General features: G+C 25.1%; 1 protein-coding gene across 1 annotated transcript in view; it reads left to right on the top strand.

Annotated features, from left to right (window-relative positions):
- LOC111640427 overlaps positions 1–8,497 on the top strand; it is a 19,739-nt gene extending 11,242 nt beyond the window's left edge. Inside the window, exons 2-5 of the mRNA XM_023386439.1 lie at positions 3,698–3,830; positions 5,518–5,660; positions 7,346–7,487; positions 8,241–8,497. Coding sequence (XP_023242207.1) covers positions 3,698–3,830; positions 5,518–5,660; positions 7,346–7,487; positions 8,241–8,469 — 647 coding nt within the window. The 3' untranslated portion in view covers positions 8,470–8,497. The remainder of the gene's footprint in view (positions 1–3,697; positions 3,831–5,517; positions 5,661–7,345; positions 7,488–8,240) is intronic.
- The last annotated feature ends 4,529 nt before the right edge of the window (positions 8,498–13,026 follow it).

The following is a 13,026-nucleotide window of genomic DNA, read 5'->3' as shown; positions in this document are numbered from 1 at the left end:
TATGTATTTTTAATTTAAAAATATAATTATAAATAATAAAAGAGTAATAATAAAGAGAGGAGAATTTTTAAAGAAGGTATTAGTTTTTAAAAATGTTTACTAAAAATAATTAACGTTAAATTACACAGAAGCATAATTTATAAATGAAATTTAGTAGATGTGTTAATAATAAAATAAATGTTATAATAATGTACGTAAAAAATTAAATCTGTTATTTAAGTGAACTGTAAATAACAGATAAATAACAGAAAATGGAGTAAGATCGGTATCATTCAAATTTAATGCTGAAATCAATACGAATGTCTAATTTAGTTTATAATTTGTGCAAATAACAGACAAATGGCTGTATTTTCTGTTTCCATCTGCACTAAATAGAAGAAGAAACAAATGTTAAATGTTGAACAAACAAACTGACCTCACTACTGTTGACTTTGGAGATTTACTTCTACTTTTCATTCACCCATTGTATCCTATATCCAATTTTTGTTAGAGGCACAGTGTATATTTATGAACATACTATTATAGGGTTATATTAGCAGGAAGTTGAATTCAGTTATAGATCTCTTATAAGGAAAGGATGAAGGAGCCAAAAATAAGGTTCTCAAAGTGGAGTTGTCTTAGACTAGCGAATGCTGACACTTTTATCTTAATTGTTCTGCCACTTAACCACATTACGACCAAACAAAATGGAAGAAAAGGTGATTAAACGTCTAAGGTGTTCTGAAAGATAAGAGGTTAAGCTGTGATTGAAGAGCTTTGTTATTACGAACAAGGATGAAGTTGCTAAGCCCTGCTTTCGATCACTTTGTGGATCTTGTTTTAAATGTTTCTTTTATTCTTACTTCTATATCCCAATTAGAAAAGTTAATTGCTCGAGAAGCATTGGTTCCATTATGGAGAAATGATCCAACAGAATTTAAGCGCTGAATGGAGTAGAAAATTAGATTTTATGAAGGAAAAGAATCAAATGCAAGAGCTAAGTAGAATAGAAAGAAAAACTTTTAATATCAAAGATAATCTTAAAGGTGAAATAACTTATTCGTAATAAATAACTTATTTAATAAATTAATACGGTAATAAATTATTAATAATCGGAAAAAATTCAAAATTATTACACTAAACTTTTAGATATATTTATTAAATAATTAATTTTGAATGAATAGAATTTTAAAAGTTATAAGATACAAATAACTAATTCATGAAAAGTATATCATTTTGAATTAATATATAATAAATTTTCTACGATAAAAATATGACAGATCACACTCACATATGATAACATTTTGTATTCTTTATAATAATTATAACGCTTGACATTTTTAAGGACGAGGGAATCTAATCCTTAGAGAAATATCTTGTGATTATTACTGTGAATAATTAAAAGATCTATGACATTTTGATTTATTATAATTATGCTATTTTTATAAATATTATAATTTTAAAGTTTTACAAATTTAAAATAAGGTCTAATCTTGTGTGCAAAAGTTATTGTATGTAATATTTTTTTTGCATTATTTTAACGTATTATAAAAGAATATACGGGCAAACCTCGGTATATAAATTCTCATAAATAAAGTCACCCTCATAAAGAGTCATTAAATACTTGTGAACAAATCTTTCCCATAAATATTAAGTATACAACCTTTCAGTAGCTATGAATTGCTAAATGTATGATTTTATATATTATTATTAATTTAAGAAAATATTTTATAGATTTTTTTAGACGATTTTGTCTTCCAAAATCATAAAAAATCTTCCAAAACCATTAAAAAATTTTCCAAAATCACTAAATTACGTGACTTTCATATTCACAAAAGTCAAAATTTTATGTAGATTTTATTAGTATAGTGTAAACAAATAGATTATTCACGAAGTAGATAGATTACTTAGCGCAAAAAATCAAAAATAAGTGCAATTTAATAACAAAAAAATCAATTAGGGGAGACCGGGGCAACTTCGGCATGCGGGGCAAGTTTGTCAAGCGCTTTTTTTAAAAAACAAANATTTTAGTATTCGTTGCAGTTAAATTGATATCAGGAAGAGGGAAAAGATATTTTAAGAAAAAAAAAATAATAATAAATTGTACTCCCATCTTATATCATACGGCAACAGTGTTACGTAGGAAATATTATTATTATATGATTTTTTTGTATGTCGACTCGTTCCCATAAAAACTTCTTAGTTATTTATTGAAGATGTATTGTAAAACGAGTTCGGATTTTTATGAAATTGTTTCTCTTTTTTGATTTTCAAAGAGTTTACATTAAAATTTTTTAAGGATTTTTCCCCCCTTTCGTAATAAAGCCTGTAAAAATGATTGTATGTAACCTGATATACGTTATACAACGTTGTATTTTAAATCAAATAGTGTTTTAATCTAGATAAGTGATTGTTTTAGTTGGATTAAGATTCATTAGGTTGTTTTTCTATTGCTTTTCATTATGTTGACTTTTGTGTTTCTCTCATTAAAACAACTACCTTAATTTCCTCTTACTTCAACATCTCTTTTCCTGTTAGATTTTTACATGTCTTCTCGGTCATAAATAATTCCTCTCGTATTTTAATTATATTAAAACTATTATATTTGGCTAAATATTTAAAAAGCACGAGTTTATATTACATCCCCACTACAAGGAGTTCGAGGACTCTAGAACATTTCTATCATTTACTTCCTTTTATATAAATTTTTAACGAATATTTACACGTTGATATAATAATATCATCTCTAAATTTTTAATTTAAAAATAACTTAAAAATTTTTATAAAGTTTCATATTTTCAAATTTATAGTACGATAAATTTACTGCTGAAATAAGCTTAATTAAACCCGTAACTATCGTAATTAACAACATTTTTAATGAAAGATGTATCGTATTCCACTTTACAACTTATCATTAGGGCTCAAAATTTCTATACGTTATTTTTAATCTTATTAAACAACCAAAATAGTAGTGTGACATCATTAAAACCTATACGAAAGCGATGATGTAGATATAATAATTGGAGAAGTAGTAGAGTATCGTAAATCATAACGCGTATATCTCACCGATCGATGAATCTTATTCTCATTCGACTAAAAATGAGATCAAAAACTTTAACATATTGTGCCATGTTCTATCCCCTTTCAATCAGAGTGAATGTTTCTTGGCACGGGGCCATTTGTTATTGTCTCAATCCCCTCGGACTCATTATTGTCCTCTCTGGTATTATCATGCTCTGTGACTATTTTTCTGCTGTTGAGTTAAAAACAAAGTACTGTACAAGTAAAACATAATTTGAATTTCAAAATGCTTCAACGATTTATCTTCAATGTACGAAGAACTTGTGGTATCAACGCCTTCAATAGTGTGATGGCAAAAAGTTTTGTAAATAATTGGAGATTATTTTTAACAATACAGAAAATGTTTTCGACTAAATCTGACAAATTATAATGAATTTTACGAAATTACCAATTATATTAAACCTGTAGCTACATTTTAAATCTCTATATTCAATAGAAGGACTAATTTTCTTTAATCCAGTTACTGTAAATTATCTATGTTTATTGAAGTATTGAGTATTTAATTATACTTAGAAAGAAAGCTGATACAATTATTTAAAATTATTTTATAAGATTAATAAACTTTAGACGAAATCCTTAATTTAAATTACTAATTACTATAAGAATGATTTTTATAATAATTGTTATTTGTTCGTAGTTTCGACGACATCGACAGAAACGTCTTGCTCTTTCGACGAGTTTCGTCAATGCTTACAAGCTTTGCACTCTTTGACACAAAGTAATGATCTGGTTTTTGGTACCACAAAAGAAGACCTGGTTAAAGTTTGCAGGTGAATTTCTCTTCTTAAATTAAACTGCTTTTTTAACATTATGTAGATTTATTTCTTTTTGAGTTAATGCATACAGATGAAATCACATGTAGAGTTTAAACTCGATTTTTCAAACGTCGAGCGTGCTTCAAGGTGGAAAAAAAAAGATTCAAACATCGAGAACCTTCACGCGATAAACACGTAGTTTCCATGATGATTACGTGAAAGAAACTAGTTGGCACGAGTTTTTTCGTGTTTTCTACGATGCATCACGCTTACAAGTATAAACACTTGCTTTTAAATAATTTCTTAATGCAAAACACTTCAATATTAATGAAGACATTACTCAATGGATACATTTTTAAAAAGGTTTGTTGAATACCTTCACAAAACAATTTGTTCATTAATTATGAAACTATACGTGCTAATTAAATAGGAAATAAATTTGAATTTTAATGTTAAAAATAGATTCTAAAATAATTAATAATATAGAATTTTAACTTTCAAACAAATTATTCAACTTTAAGTTACTAAAAAGTGCGTGTTATGCGCGATTTCTATTGTAATGCACATTATTCTAATTAAAACTGCATATTAAAATCATTTTTTTAATAGGAAAAGCTTTTTTAAAATTAATTAGTAAATATTTTAATATCTCTCAATTTGTAAGAATAAAAAACATAATTTATCAAATTAGAAACGTATGGAATTTTTACATTTTTATACCAAAATTAATGTTTGTTGAAGAAACGAAATAGCATACATTCAGATGAAATGTGAATATTAAAAATTATTGCTTTATTACATAAAGTATTAACACAAATTCCTTTGAATTTACATAGGTAAAAGATCACACGAGAGTAAATCAGCGAAATTATTAAGTCAAGGTTTAAAGCGTAATGTCTTTTCTACAGTATTAGATAATACATGAAACAATATCAGGTTTATTACAATTGTTGATCTTAATCGTGTATTTCGTGTCACTTAAAGTATCACATTACAGAGGTTAGCTCTAATGTAAAAAGCCCGAAATTATGAACTTTTAAAAATTTTTCGAAAGTTCTAGTAATTACTGATATGTAAAATAATTTAAATAACTCACGAATATCATATAACATTAAAATTGAGAGCTATCACTGGAATTTTTAAAAAGAAACTAAAATAAATTGCAAACTAGAAAATGAATAAATTTTTATAAGATTGTTTTTTTTTTTAATGAATTCAATTTTGAAATGCCTGTAAATTGAGATAAAATATTCGGAATGATTAACATTTTTACTTTTTTTAAACGACACGACTTTCAGACGTTTTCATGTTTCTTATACTGAATATTTTAACTTGCATTTTTAATGTCACAAAATTTTAATACTAAAATTAATGGGAAATTATTGCTACATTCTACATGAAATGTGAAAATAATAATATGAGCAATTATTTATTGCAACCCGTCAAATGGTGGGCTGCAATTTGTAATCATATTTTTAATTTATTTAATTTAAGTCGTTTATAAGCTATAAATAAGAGTTTTAATGTTTATGGATTAAGAACCGAAACGAAAAATGTGTTAAATTCATTTCTACGCATCCACAGAATCATTTTGATGAGTATATAAGCTGGGTTAACTTATCGTAGGATAAAGTTTAGATGAAATAAGTTATAGAAAGACATAAAAGCAGAATTTATAAGATAATTTTTCTTGTTTATATAGCGATATGCAGGAGAGCATCAGCTGCGTTGACGAGTACATCAAGAGATGCTTTACTGCTACCCAAGCACAGGTTTTCAATCATGTGGTTGCAGAAGCTCGACAAGTGAAAGATGATCTGTGTGTTCCCGGACCGATACAAGAAGGTACAATGACTTATCTTACCTTGACAGGTATAGAATAATGTTAGTCAGATGAAAAGACTCTAACTCTATACTTGTTCTACTGACAAATGTGGCTTGTAAGGATTTTTTTATGTGACTTTGACAAAATATTCTTGCAAGAAATAGTCATTCTTTTATGTGATATAAAAGAAATTTTCTTTTTTAGTCATTATTATTTCTACCAAAACTTTTTTCTGGCAATTTATTATATTGTTTTTTTTCTTTCTTTCATTTTAATTTTATTGATCAGAAAATGAATTGTGTAGAATCGGTTTAATACAATAAAATTAAAATTAATTTTTAAAAATTTACCTCTGATAAAACAGGATAAAATTAAATTATTATAATATATTTTCAATTATAAAAAAATAAACAATAATTATAATGATTTTTGAATGTTATTTTATTAATTATTATTATTAACACCGAGAAGCTCAATTTAAACTTTGAAATATTATTACATTTAATATTTAAATTAACTTTCATTATTACTATCTCAAGTTACAATTATTATTCACGTTAACTGGAAATAAACGTTACAATAAAGAGAATTACAAAACATAACGAGATAATTAATTGAATTTCAACATTAGTAAATTTTAATCAAATAAATAGAATAATAAGAGAAATGTGAGAACACTTGTAGTTTTATTTTTCTGTCATTTTTCCTTTCGCTACTCTTAACATAATTGCATTTTATTAATTAATTGTTTGTTTATGATCTCCTGGAAAAAAAAATTACATGAAAGGTTCAAAGTAGCTTTCATTTTTAATTATCGTAACACGCGATTCAGTGTCTAAACACGTGCATTTTGAATAGGTTGAACATATCTTCGTAACATGAATTTTTACAATATGTTCTTTCCCCGAGAAGGATATCGATATATAAATAATTAATCGATTTTCCTGGAATTAGAAACTAGTGTAACAATCATAAATCGAATTAAAATATTGTAAAGTACATCATTTACTAATTAATCAAATTCTTTCTTGTTTAAGGAAGAAATCGATTGATTAATTTTTCCGATTAATCAATTTCTTATAATTAATCTAATTAATTAAATTAAACAAGGAAGAAATCGATTAATTTGTAAGTGATGTATATTACAATTTGTAATCGATTTTTATGATTTGTAAAATTTAATTTCTATTTCAAGTAAAAAAATCGATTAATTATTTTTAATAATCGATTGATAAATGTTGAATTATGCAATAAATGATATTGAATTATTAATCGCTTTTTTCTATTGCGATTAATCGTTAGAAGGGAAAAATCGATTAATTACAAATGAAACGTTGAATTGTGTTAAGAAAAGAAGAGGAAGATCAGATTATTTGTTTTTAAAAAAGATGTTATCAAGGAAAAAGTCTAAAAAAAAAGTTTGTTTGCGGATCAAAAACATCTCTTAGCAAAATTCGTGTGCACTGTATCGATTATCGTTTATCATAATAAAAAAAGTTCGAAATTATTAACCGTGTATAAGTAAATATATGTACTGCTTATTAAAAATTGCTATTAAAATAAAAGAACGAAATTTGTTATATTTTTTATTTTTTAATGATAACAATTAAAACTGTTAAATAATTTTCGATATTTTATAAATATAAAAAAATGCGTGTACAATATTTAAGTAAAGAAAAGTTTTCTTTTGTTTTTTTTTTTGCAGCTTATCTCCGTCACGCACCGTGTTTTATAAACATATCATTATCTGAAGATAAATGCGCTCCTATATATCGACATGTGTTGGAATTATCAGAAAATGTGAACAAAGAAGAAGACGTGGAAGAAGGATTAAGAAAATCCTGTTGGTAAGAATTACTTTTAATCCTGATTTGTTATCTTCGTTTATCTAATTGGAAAAATTCGATTTTATTTAAATTTTTTTTTGTGTTGTTGCTCATTTAAATTTTTAAAATATTTGCAAGTTATTATCGTAAAAGATCATTGAGAAGCCTGAATCAATTAATGCATTGATTTACGCAAGGAACTAGAGTTGTGATTAATAATTTAGTGATTCATTTAAATGTGCATACCAAATTATTTATATATAATAACACAGCTTCTTTTATATATAAACATTTTATGTATCATTTTAAATTATTATTTACATGCTTCTTGTAAATAAGCAAATTTTATACGAAAAATATGCATTACTATTATTATTAAAGCAGCGTATTAACATAAAATATATTGTACTGCAATTGTTACTATAGAAGCACGTACCAATTTTAATATTTATAAGATTTAAATTTTAAAATAGGGAATAAATTTGTAATTTCTAGATATATATAAAAGAATAAATTCAAAGCAGAAATAAAGCAGAATGAGAAATCATTACGGGACTATTACTCAACGTAAATGTTATCGGAATATTTTTTATCGAAATCGCAATTTTTAACATTTTATTTTCAAAGAAAAATACCAGAATTGAGAGAATTTTAAAAATTTATCATCATCTCTATACAATAATAAAAAACTTTTATTCATGGGAAAAGAAGAATAATCGATGATTCTGATTGACACTTTTTTTCTTTTTCTTTTTTTTAACCTTTTCCTTTCAGTGCCTTCAACGAGTTCGTTCTTTGCAAGTATCATCACGTCTCCAAAGACTGTGGTTCCGATGCAGCTGAATTTCAACAAAAACATCTCGACAGGATATCCGGTCCATTAATGTATGAACATTGCGCTACTTACACTTTTGGTTCCAATACATGCTCCTCTTCCGATCAAATAAAGCCTATCGTACGCATGTTAGCACTTATTTATATCTGTTTAAAACTTTGGATGTAAATTAGAATATAGTGAAAATAAATGTTAGTGAAAGATAATATCGATTTTTTTCTATTTATTTGTTTCTTTTTTTCACTTTTATTTATTACACGTTCGTGTGTAATCTGTGCGGTAACTTCTGATGCTCTTGAGAGTGTAAAAGCATACATCTCTATGGCATTTTAAAGCAATTTCAATACTAAAAAATTGAGATATTATATTGAAAAAAATATATATATATTTNATATATATATATATATATATATAATAGAGATCACATTCTTATCGAAAAAGAGTTAAGCTTCGTTTAAGTTGTTGACATTTCCTTTTATCAATATAGCGAGTAGCCTATATATATAAGAGGAGTAACACATGACAGGACCAACGTGATAGCACGATTGCTTTTCTTGATGTCTGTCATGTGTCGTCCAATGGAAATAATCTTAAATAGAAATATTTTCCTATTCCTATATTGATCGAAATATTTTATATATATTTTTTTGTTTCTTTTTATACGTAGGATTGTTTTATTTATAGCTGGAAGCAATTTTCTATGAGTGACGTGTATTTAAAAACTAATTCTTAAACTAGATTTTTTAAAACTCCATTTTATACTATGTTTAATTTATTATTTGAAAAAAAAAATATATATATACAATATTTAAAAAAAAAAATTTTATATCTGTCTCTTAAGGAATTAGCTCAGATTGTCAAGTTATAAATCTCGTTTTTATATCAAGTTGATGTTCATCTTTGGTTCTTGAAAGAGTTGATCCTCTTAACTTTCTTTCTTCGCCACTTTCTATAAATTTCTGCGCTTCTTCAAAAATTTTTCACGAAATTTATAAGAAAAAAAAACCATGTTCAATTAAATAACAATAAAAAAAATTAAGAAAATGTGGCGAGAATTTCTTTGTTTCGTCATCTGAGAAAAATTTCTTAACTTATAAAAATGAGAGGAAGTTATTTTTATTTTTTTTTATTCTAGAGAATCTAGAAAAGTTACTACAAAAAAATATTTACGAATAATAAAGATCGAGCGGAGTAACACAGCTAATTCTCTATATTTATTTATAACGTAGATATATATTAGTTTCCAATAGCGAAAAAAAGAAGTAAAACTCGGTAGAAAAGAGGAAAAAAAATTCAATTTTCTAACAAGAACGGGAAAGACGGAACAATCATAACGCATTTGAAACAAAATAGTCGTTTTGGTAAAGAGTTCGACTTGCACTCATACTCGCCTTCGCATTCGACTACAACGTAAAGACAAGATTTATTGATTGAAGCAAATGTTTCTGGACAGTTTGAAGTTAAAATATATATTAGTAAAGAATATCAATGCTGCGAGGATAAAGAGAAGTACATTATATAAATTTATGTTTTGACGAACAAATGTAGAATGTATTATTTGTATATATATAAATATATATATATATATATTTTAACAAAATGGTTTTTCCGTGTGAGATTTTTTTAAATTAAAAATGAAAAAGTCGGTTTGCTGTCCAATTTAAAAAACAAAAATATGTAGTGTTTTGTGGATAACAAGTGTAATACATTACTTTTTAAATTAAAAATTTTGAAACTTCATAAATTAAAAAAATCTTAATGATTAAATCTTCTCAATGTATAAAATATTTTTCTTATTTTAACAAGTTAAAAAAAAATTTTAAATTCCTAGTACATTTTTAATTAAGAATTAATTTTAAAATTTTAACTTTTTTATTAATACAAATTATTTTATTCATTCGTTTTATTCGAAATGATAATTATAAAAGGAATTTGAATTAAATTTTAGAATGTTTTTAACAGTAAATTTCAAGAAAATAATTATAATAATAATAGTATAAACCACATAAAGCAGTAATTTATATGTATTATTAAATTAAACAATTTAATTATTTTACTCTGATATATATGATCTCATTTTAAATCGTTACAGACTGTTAGAAGAGCCCAAATTTATGTACTAAATTTTATCCAGATAAACGTAGCAGTTCATAGCTTAAGATGGATTTAATTTACAGACAGACACACAGAAATACTTTGCTAAACAGGAAATCGTACATTTATTGTTGGGAACGATAAATTTTGATAAAATATGCAATCACTCGAGTAATCTTCCTCAAGTTAATGAGAGAAAATCGATGCAATTTCTTGAATTTGCTATTAACGGTACGATAGATGGAATCAATTTTCACAATTAATTGCATTGCAGGAAAAAAAAACAATTATTGATTAAATATATGATATTGTATATAATAGAAGAAGGGGGAAGTAAATTAACTCATGCACCATACGAGTGTAAAAACTCAAAATCGAATATAGGATAAGGGGGATCGAGAAGATTAAGGTGCATTCAATGTCTCCTTCGAGAATCATAACAAAGGAAGAAGATATTGTATAGCATCCTGTCGTAGACCGTTTCTCTATTCATGTTGTGTCATTCAGGAAGTACATGTAGAATTTAATATAAGGAAATACAGCAATCAGCATCGGTTTCCCTTAGCCTTCTGGAATGATATTCTACAAGGAATTCAAACATGATAGAAAAAAAAATTAGTTTATAAAGGTTTTACTCTGACTAGATGAAAGATAGAAAAACAGGCGTATATCTACTAGTGTTAGGACATCGAGTCTTTTAATACTATTAAAGGAATAATGAAATAGAAAGTGTATAGCTGATATTTTACTTTATTTTTTTTTCACTCGAAATTTCTTGAATTAATAATAGAAGAATTGCACACCAGAAAAGAGCTTTTATCCCGCAGATAACAATTTTTTATTTATTTTATTATACAGGTAAAAAATTGATAAGAGGTATGTTCTATCGATTTCACAGACTATAATACTATTATGATAATAAAAAGTGTTGATGTGATATTACAATCTCGAAATATAGTTTTATTGTAATAATTTTTAATATATTAACGCAGAATTTGTTGTTTTTTTTAAAATGATTTTTGCTATTCTTTCTTTCTCTAACATGATTTTTGAATCTTTAATACTATTAAAGGAATAACAAGATGGTGTAGAAGTACTTATAATCAGTTTTTAAAATGAGTTTTCTTCCTTTATTTATTTTTTTCTTTGCTACTAGCTTTTGAAAAGAGTTAAATTTAGACTTCTCTTGACATAAGAAATTAGGTTGCTGGAGAGAATTTGATATAAAAATTGGTTCCTTAGAGTATTTTTCTCTCTATAAAATTGGAAAGAATTTTGGTCCTCTGAAGATGAGTCTTTCTTTTTAAGAAATTTGAACTGTACAAATATATATATATATATAACACCATGTAACTTTAAAAAGTAAGGTTTAAATTTATAAAAACAATAAATCATTTTGTAAAGGAGAATTTATAAAAATAAACGTTTTCTTCAGAAAGAGCTTTAAGATTTCAAGTTAAATTTCGTAGTTTGCTTTGAATTATTAAATAATAATAGTGCATATATTCATCGCAATTGTTATATAACACATTTAAATGAATAAAAGATAAAGCTCTGATTTTTCTCGAATAAGTTATTCTTTTTTTTATTTATACAATTTACAACTTTATCTTAAAAATGTATTTAATGTCTAAACTTGTCAATAATTCTATACATCAAATACACAATGTTACATTTATACGTGGAATTAGTCGCATTGTAGAATATATATAATTTCTCGCCTATACTATATACAGTACAATTAATAGCATTTAAACATGTAATAGAACGAGAAGAAATTTTATATATTTTTTAATAAAATTATTCTAGATTTATATTACTAAATTCTCATTAAATTCATTCCCTTGCTATGGTATTGTATTAATTATAATACTTTAATTAATACACTTTGAAGTTTCTAGTTTTCTAAATAACATAATTAATTTAAAAGTGAATGTTAGAAGTTTAAAAGAAATAATAGCATATTCTTTATTTTTAAATAAAAAAAATTATTTTGTTGGAGATTTTTAAATTTGCACTATTTTTTAGTTTGATGTTAAAAAAAACACTATTTGAAGAATAAAGATAAATTCACGAAAGAAAATTTCAATTGCAATTGCTGGCTCTAAACATAAAGTTAAAAGAATAAATATGGTCTATTTGAAGGAAAAGATTAATTTTTTTAGATATTTTTGTGAAGCGGCCATTTTACTTCTCCTATTTGATGCCTGTTTATTATTTGACATGTTATTTAGAACTTATTTTTCTTCGACAGCAAACAATCTTTTCTTTCTTTCTTTTATTTTGTTTTGAATTTTATTATTTTTCTCTAAATACGTTTAGAATTTATTTATCTTATTTGTTTGTTTTATACTTTTCAATAAAATTAATTAACGTAATATTTATTTCATCTACTTAACCATTCTCGAGTAGATAGTATACTGTTTTATATTTACTTTACTCGGTATAATTTATAATTTATTTATCTAATTGTATGCTAATTTGCAAGTATAATGTGTTACTATCAAAATTTAGATCATAAAAATTTACTTCGTTATTATTTTATTTTCGGTGTTTCGAGAATATCGCATGATTTTTTTTCATTTGTATGGGGCTTTCCATAGAGGAAATAGAAGATGATTACTTTTGAAT

Source organism: Centruroides sculpturatus, unplaced genomic scaffold, assembly GCF_000671375.1.
Source record: "Centruroides sculpturatus isolate CEXI.00-Female unplaced genomic scaffold, Cexi_2.0 scaffold1094, whole genome shotgun sequence".
In the NCBI taxonomy this organism is placed as follows: Eukaryota; Metazoa; Arthropoda; class Arachnida; order Scorpiones; family Buthidae; genus Centruroides; species Centruroides sculpturatus.
This window is presented reverse-complemented; position numbering and strand designations above follow the sequence as displayed.